Source organism: Cariama cristata, unplaced genomic scaffold (assembly GCF_000690535.1).
Source record: "Cariama cristata isolate BGI_N322 unplaced genomic scaffold, ASM69053v1 Scaffold43056, whole genome shotgun sequence".
NCBI classification, from domain to species: Eukaryota; Metazoa; Chordata; class Aves; order Cariamiformes; family Cariamidae; genus Cariama; species Cariama cristata.
This window is the reverse complement of record NW_009622336.1, coordinates 1-8,037: the sequence shown is the minus strand read 5'-3', so window position 1 is coordinate 8,037 and position 8,037 is coordinate 1. Positions and strand designations below refer to the sequence as shown.

At 46.8% G+C, this 8,037-nt stretch overlaps 1 protein-coding gene across 1 annotated transcript; it reads right to left on the bottom strand.

Moving 5' to 3' along the window:
- Positions 1 to 462: 462 nt before the first annotated feature.
- EARS2 (glutamyl-tRNA synthetase 2, mitochondrial) lies at positions 463 to 7,646 on the bottom strand. The gene is made up of 8 exons (XM_009702288.1): positions 7,480 to 7,646; positions 6,360 to 6,549; positions 5,598 to 6,070; positions 4,678 to 4,786; positions 3,980 to 4,133; positions 2,629 to 2,759; positions 1,147 to 1,282; positions 463 to 553 (listed from the first exon to the last, which is right to left on the bottom strand). Exons 1-8 carry the CDS (start codon positions 7,643 to 7,645, stop codon positions 470 to 472), a joined length of 1,443 nt encoding a protein of 480 aa, XP_009700590.1. The 5' UTR covers position 7,646; the 3' UTR covers positions 463 to 469.
- Positions 7,647 to 8,037: the final 391 nt, after the last annotated feature.

The following is an 8,037-nucleotide window of genomic DNA, read 5'->3' as shown; positions in this document are numbered from 1 at the left end:
TTTTATATATATATATAAATACCCTCCCCACAATATTTGTTGGGGACCTGTGTAGTCATAGCTGTAAGTACCCTGATTGCAAGGCCCTCTCCAAAAAGAGACTGATTGCTTGAGACAAACGATGCTGGTATCAGAAACAGCATTACTTTCTGTCCACGTGGTCTGAATTTAAACGCTGATGAATGTCTCTTTCTTCCAACCTGGAAACCAGGCTATTTGCACGAGATGAATGCAGAAGGACGGACCTAAATCTGTATTCGGTTCCTCTCCCAGATGAAGTAGCTTATGCTCAGTGCAGATACATACAGAGCTGGAAACATCATGGTGACACCTGCCTGGTCTAAAGCCCAGCTCATCTGATCAAAGATAATCATGCTGGGATCAAAAACTACAGCTCTAGGACAATGACACGTGCTGCCTACACCATCTGAGTCCGCGGGCTGGCTGTCAGCTTCATTTCTGTCTCGTATTAGCTAGACAGTGCTTTCTGTACTCGTCCACGCACTTCTTTGGGTCCCAAAGTCACCATCATCTCAGCAACGCTTGGTCCATGCTGAAAACACATAAGAAGTCACTGTACAAATGGAAACTTACACTTTTCAGCACATGTTTATGCATCATCGTGACGGAAATGATAGAGTGATTAGCTATCAGATTGCTGTTAGACCAAGGGCAGGGGTTTTATTAGCAATCTCAAAACAAGGGTTTGGTTTTTTTTTCTCCTGAAGTAAAATGCTAAGAATGGTCAAACTGACCCAGAAGGATGGATGCCAGAGCATAAGCCAGGATTAGGCTTTGAAGAACTTTTGTAAAACTTGTTTCTGAACTTTGTAAAAGTAGATTGCACATAAAATCCCAGTTTTGCCCAAAACCTACAACCTTGCCAACACTCCCTACAGCTGGTCCAGAGGTTTTTCTAACTTCAGGTTTGTGACCAGCATATTCATGCTTTGACAATTTCTGCCTTTCTGAAACTTTCAGAACAGCTCTTTCTTCCAGAATTGCTGTGTATCAGTACATTCGCTCATAACAGAAACTGATGTCAGTTCTTGCGAGATGTCCAAATACCAGTATCGTGCTATCAGAGAGAAGATAGCTGTTAAAAAAAAAAAAAAAGGCCCCAGTCTCAGAATTTTTATTTTTTACCTGCTTCCCACTGAGAGCCAGGCGAAGGAGCTGCATCATGCTGCTGTACTTAGTCTCTTTGGTTTGCTTCTGGAGGCTTCTCAGGTCTTTGTTCAACTCCTCTACGGTCAAAACAGCTGCCTGCCTTGTCATGAGCCTTTAGGAAAGAAGTTGTCCTTACAATCTAGGGACGTACAAAACACAGGATTCCTACCCAGAAATGACTAATGAATTTGACGACTGCCAGCTACTTCAGACTGGTTTTGCAAAATCTTCTGGCAACAGCAGCAGTTCAAGCTAAACTTCCCTGACCCTCACTCCTGCTCTGTGCCAGGAGACTCCCTCTGCTCACTGCAGCGTTGGTCGTGTACACGGGTACCCTGCTAGGCAGGCAGCTGGAACTGCTTTACCTCAACATTGCTTTGCAAAACCATGCCTTTAATCTACTTCAACAGCACCAGAAGCATAGTTTGTTCAGAAAAGCAAGCATCAAGTTTAAATCACAAAATTTTGCCAAGGACCTAGAAAACAGGTAAAGCAGTAATTCTTATTTCTTTTTTAATAATATGATTTTTAAAGATGCAAGAGCCATTGGAGATACTACTCAGCTGTAGGTAGCAGTACTATTGTCTCTCCAGGATAGCGAGCGTTCTGACATTTAAATTACCATCACTTGGATTCAGTTACTACTCAGCTGTGACAAATGAGTGAGGGCAACCAACTTCACAGATAGCTGGAAATAATAGCTCAATTTGCAGGTACTGCCACCTTAATTACTCCCAAAACTGGTTTTCAGGGCTCATTTTAGTCCAGATGTGGAGATCTGAACCGGAAAGGTGACCAACATACCACCCTGCCTCACTGCAAGGCGTGGAGTAGCAGAGGGACATGGGGCAGCAGTGAAACACGTTGGTAAAACCCCACAAAACTCACTGGCACAGAAGAACTGTCTGCCATCCCAGCAATGTTTCTGAGCAGACAGAACTGCAGACTGCTAGCTAGAAACAAAGAAATGGAAGCAGGGAAAGCCCTCCAGGAATGAGCTTTTCAGAAGTGACAGTGATTCCAGTTGGACCCAAACTAGGTTCATTCCAGAGACCCCAAAGTCTCATTACATAAACTGAATACATGTTGACCAAAACCACCTTGCACTTCTCCAGTTGGATGGTAGAGCAGACAAAAGCACAGAAGATCAGGTGGCATGGGAAAGCCCGGCCAGCGCCACCGCTTTGTTAGCGACATGCTGGCACACAAACTCCACTGTGCTTGGTGCTTTACAAAATCCAGACGTGACAATTCTTGCTTGAGAGCATCCATGTGAGCTTTCACACTGGCAAGCTGCCTTTCAATTAAAAACACAGAATTTCTCAACAGTTATTAACTACAGCACATTCCACAGTAGAGCAAGTTAATAACAACTATGAGCGTGTCCAATACAGCAGCCAAGAGTAATGCTCTGGGGCAGGCAGGTGGCTGTGTACAGAGCTCGGAAGAGACACTTACCCTAAGACTAGTTTTCCTATTTCATCTACTTCTGCAGAAATAGTTTGTAGCTGCTCTCGGGACACCAAGGGCCGAACCCATATGTAAGAATAATCACACGACACCAGATTCTTCAGGAGGCTTATGTGACCCTGCAGAAAGAAAGCAAAGCTCTCAAGGCTGAGGGTTAAGCTGTGGGGGAAGCAAATTCGTTCAGTCTGGACTTCACAAACAGTTAAAGGGGGTCCAAACATGCCACTGTCTCGTACTTTGTACAGCTCAGAGGAAATGTGAATCGCTGACATTCAGGCAGCCAAGTTTTTCACACCCGTAACCACCTGATGTAAGCAGGGACACAGAAGCAGCCCAAAGGGCCACGGCTGTACCCACGCTGCAGAGCTGCGTGCGGGCTGACTCAGAGTTAGCCGGGGAAGTGGCTTGCCACGTTCATCCGCTGCCTTTCAACTGACAGTGGGAAGTCACATGAGTCCCCTGTCCTGCTGCCACAGCAAAGCCTTCATGCTGGAACAGTCAGTTCCCTTCCTGCCCCCACAAAGAAGGCTTTATTCTTCACAAGGAATCCCCCAGATACTACAGCAGCATCCCAGGGGCAGACTGGGAAACAGCTGGGCTCACCCTCCTCCTGGCATGGGGAAGAGCCACAATATCTTCTGTCCCCTTTACAGCCATTACACTGCCACTTAACCGAGACCAGGACTCCCAATGCACAAACACCACTAGTTTAACCACCGAGAGCTTGATTCACCTCTGCAAAGAGGCTGCTTTGACTTTGCTTCCAAAACATGGAGCAGCAGCAAAGCAGAAGCACCTGGGCAGCTTCCCAGTCAGCCAAAGCTAGAGGTGAGCACTCTCCAGGCACAAGGGGCCCTGGGTGCTGGATCTTCCCAACACAAGCCAGCCGCATCCTGGGCTCCTGGAGGAGAAGTGCAGCTTGGAGGTTGTCACTGCTCATCTACAGAAAGCCATGGCTGACCTATGATCCAGCACTACTGACAGTCCTGCTCTGAGCGGGAACCAGAGAGGTCTTCCAAGAAACCCCATGAGACATCCATCCTCCCTCTGCTGAGAAGGCTCTCTGCTGCCTCAGCAAAGTACAGATGAGCTCATGACTCTGCCAAGACCACCAAAATACTCGCCATGCCCACTCCTACAGGTCAGCTAACTATATCATCCTATTTCAGCAGTAAGCATGCACATGACCGCTTGAGCTGGCAGTGACAGCCATTTGCAGGCTGTGCAGCTTCCGAGCTCAGATCAAAGCAGCACCCAGGACTCAGCTGAGTCTTCATCCAGGAATCCCACAAAACCTCAGCTCCCCAAAATGGTGACACAATGCTATCACTGCTTATACTTTTCTCAGCAGGAGGACTCGCTCCACGTATTCCTTTTCTAGAACATCTTGATCCACTTGTTGATCCCCATAGGCGTGCTCCACCAGCAACTGCAACTCTTTAATTAGCTTCTGTCGCAGCCCTTCATTCTCAATATGACGGGTGAGGTGAATCCTGTAACAAAGAAAACTCTTTTTGGACTGCTTTGGGTTAGACTGGATCTAATCATCCCAACCTTACAACACTTACCAATCGAAACTGTAGAACTGTTAGAAAAGCAACATTAAACCACAGACAGACATTCTACAGCAAAGCATTTAGCTCTAATGCACCACAGTGAACAGACATGGTAACTCTTAGCAGCACAACATCCTAGTAGCACACGAGTGTACTTTCAGAAGTAGCTTCTGGAAGCATTGCCTCTTTTTAGATGTTATTTTGAAACTAAACTTAAGACGTTGCATGCTCCCAGCTACACCTACCATCTGCCTAGTTTTTTACAGTGTTCCCGACACCAATGTCCAAGCACAGGACAGGAGAGGAGGCAGGAATGGTGTAAGCAGAAACTTACACTTTGCTGTGGCACAGCCAAAAAGCCGCTGCACTGGGACCATGCTTGACCCAATAAACAAAGTCTCCAGCCAAAGCCAAGTGCTAGGAATAAATTCTCACCAACATACTGATTATTACGTTTTAAAATTACAAATGATATTTATACCTGTTGAATTCTGGGAGTTTTTCAAGATCCAGGAAAGCAGAATGGGTTGTAATTCTGTCTATTTCAAACTGCGAGATCAGCTCCTCCAAAGTCCTCCCCATCTGTTTCTCTGCAAAATAACCCAACAAGGGAACGATACACATCCACTCTCCTGCAGAGAACTAGCATCCCTGCTTTTCATTGCAAGCCTCAGGCACAGGGCTGGGGCAGCAGCACACTCAAGGAAGAAGGACACAGGAGAGCCGCTTTTCACAGTGCTAGCAGCAAGCAGGGACGTACCCTGGCAAACAGGACGGAACTTGTAGCAGGCACGCACGGGAAGCTGCCCTCTCCCTAAGAGCAGGCTCTGCTAACCACTGGCGAGGAACTGGAAACTGGCATTAGTCAGCCAAAACCAAATAATACTCAGCCAGGAGGCTTCACTGCCCAAGAAAGATTTCATTCCCAAGCAGAGTTCCCGAAACACAAGCTAATTTGTGATCCTCACACAGCAACAGCAACAAAAGGAGACATTGACTCAACTTCTCATGGTCTTTCAGTTTAAACGAGAAGCGTGACAGATGTCATACACGACACTGCAATTATTAACCACAGAATACAAGTTTTACCAAGAGTTCACAGACAGCTTCTTCACCTTGAGGTGAACGATGTCCCAAGGGGGAACCCATTAAGCATCAGACTCAATTTAAACGGCTGCACAGAGGCAGAAAGATTCCCACCGTTCCAGCACACCACTCAGCCTTTCACAGGAGTTCTGCAGAAGCCCTGGTGGCATTTCAGTGACAGACTGGTCCCCTGACACCCATTACCTGACCCCTTCAAACACTGTTGAAGTTCTCAGCTATTAAAATAAACCTAACCCATTCCCCAAAGTCAGCATCAAGAAGTGTCCTAGTAAGTACCAAGTCTGTTGTCGTTACCTGCGAATCCAGAGCCGCAGTTGGTTATGATGTCCAGCAGAGCTTCTGGCAAGTAGCCATCCTGAGCAAAGTGCTCCAGAAAGATGTCTCCCTGCCTTTTCGACAGCTTGCCACCATCTTTGTTCAGAAGCAGTGGGAGGTGACCAAACTGAGGGGGATCCCAGCCAAAGGCTTTGTAGAGAAGAAGGTGCTTGGACGTTGAAGTCAGCCACTCAGTTCCCCGCAGAACATGGCTGATGCCCATGTAATGGTCATCCACCACATTTGCCAGGTGGTAAGTGGGGAAGCCGTCCCCCTTCAGAATCACTGGGTCACCTTCCACGTCAGCCACTTCATGCTTGTTCCAGCCATAGACCAAGTCCTGAAAGGGTTCCACTCCCTTCTCCAGCCGGAAGCGGACTACCCAGTCAAGGCCCTGTGACAGCTTCTCAGACACTTCTGTGGGCGTCAGGTGCCGACACCGGTTGTCGTATCTTTGAGAAAGGAGAACAAAGGTCTTAGTTCAATACAGGCCAACCCCATCAGCCATTTTTACATTCCCAAATCTCTAAACTGATCCCTGAATTTTAGCTGTAACCTGCCCACTACGTGTCCAGCCAAACTACGTCATCTCTGGAGGTCCCTCCCCTAAGCCTTTAAGGGTTACGCCAGCTTCTCTCTCTATGGGCAGTGAGATTACAATCCTATGGCCATGCAGGTGGTTGTAAGTTTTTGCAAGCGTGCAGGACAGAGGGAACCACCCAGCAGACAAGGAATCCCTACCGTGGGGTCTGCTGGCTCCGCAAAGCCTCCTTCTTCAGCAGTTCCAGGCGCTGAGGGGTACAAAAGCAGCGGTACGCCGCGCCTCTCTCCAAAAGCATGTCGCTGGCTCTCCTGTAAAGGTCAAGTCTGTGTGACTGCTGGTAGGGTCCAAAGGAACCTCCACGGCGAGGACTCTCATCAGGAGGAATACCTGAAATACCAGTATGACGGGACTTAAAACGCCCGTAAAAAGGCAGAGTGAAACCCACTATCAGAGCACATTAAATAAAGATGAAACAGCAAGGTTCTAGAGAGCATCCAAAGACGGTTTCTGCTCCAGGGCAGCCAGCTAACGGCATCTGTATGGCACAGGAGTCAGAGTCCCCTGAACTCAGAAGACAACATCAGAATGTAGAATATTGTGTGTGAAGCAACAAGCAGAAAAAACCACCAAAACCTAGTAAATAGTTAAGCAGCTCTGATACACTACCTGGAGCAAAATGCAGTCAGGTGTACACATACAAAGTAACACACACCCTTTTATAGTAAAGGACGCTAATATGACAGAAATACAACTGAGATCTTAGTCAATTATTTTACCTACTCCAAATTTATTACTCAACAGGAAAGTCCTAGCCCATAAAGCATCTGTGGGATCTGGCTCTAATTTTATCACAATTCTGTATTCTAAAATCACCCTCACTTCTAGTTCTTAAGCTCAAAAAAATGCAGAGGATTCAAAATGAAAACTAACACCTCCAGATCCCCTTTAGCAAATACTCTGTATACAAACAATTTATAAATTTACAGCGAGGTCTGTGAGCTCCAAGTTCTGACCATTTCTCTCATGCACAGCCTTTGTTACGACTGCACATTCTGCCACTTCCACAAATTTGGATCTTACTCTGTGGCAGCCAACACAGTCAAAAGAAATCAAGTCTAACCAATTATTTCTGCTATAAAATATACTGCCAGCAGGACTTCCCTGATCCTTTGCTGTAGAAATAACTACATTTCAACTAATTCATCATTTGAAATGCTGCACAGTTTGTTGTCATGCAAAATATTCTCCATTTGGGTACTTTTAATCTCTAAATAGAAGAGAATCTTTCAGTAAGTAAAAAATGAAAGCTGTAAATACCTGCCCAATCCAGCATATCTTCTATTCCTTCTGCAGCTCCGGGCACCACTCGATTTTGATCTGTATCCTCCACTCTCAAAATAAAGGTCCCTTGATGTTTTTTGGCAAAAATGTAATTGTACAAAGCAGTTCGAAGGCCACCCAAATGCAGGAAACCTGTTGTCATGGGGACACCGGAGGAGATCATCATAACCAAGGCCCAACAGAGATTTTAAGATCAGAGCTGGAAGGGCAACGCTCCCTGTAACGGACCCTGACGTTAAACGCTAACCGGGGGCAGGGAGCCGTGCTGCGGAGACCCTTGCTATGGCAATGAATTGTTGGTAGCTGCCTTCCAAGGACAGTTCCCTGAGGTGATCTGGAAATCACTTACAAGCTGGCATCTGCTAGGAAATACCATTTTCGTGGTCCTTCGCAAGAAGCGACCCCACAACCTGCCCGTACCGCCGAAACGACACAATATGCTGCAGCCGCTTCCCGGCATTATTTATTTCCACACCGACAGGGCGAATCCAACCAGGGAGTTCCCGGCAGGAGCTCCGTTCCGTCGGCGCTCCC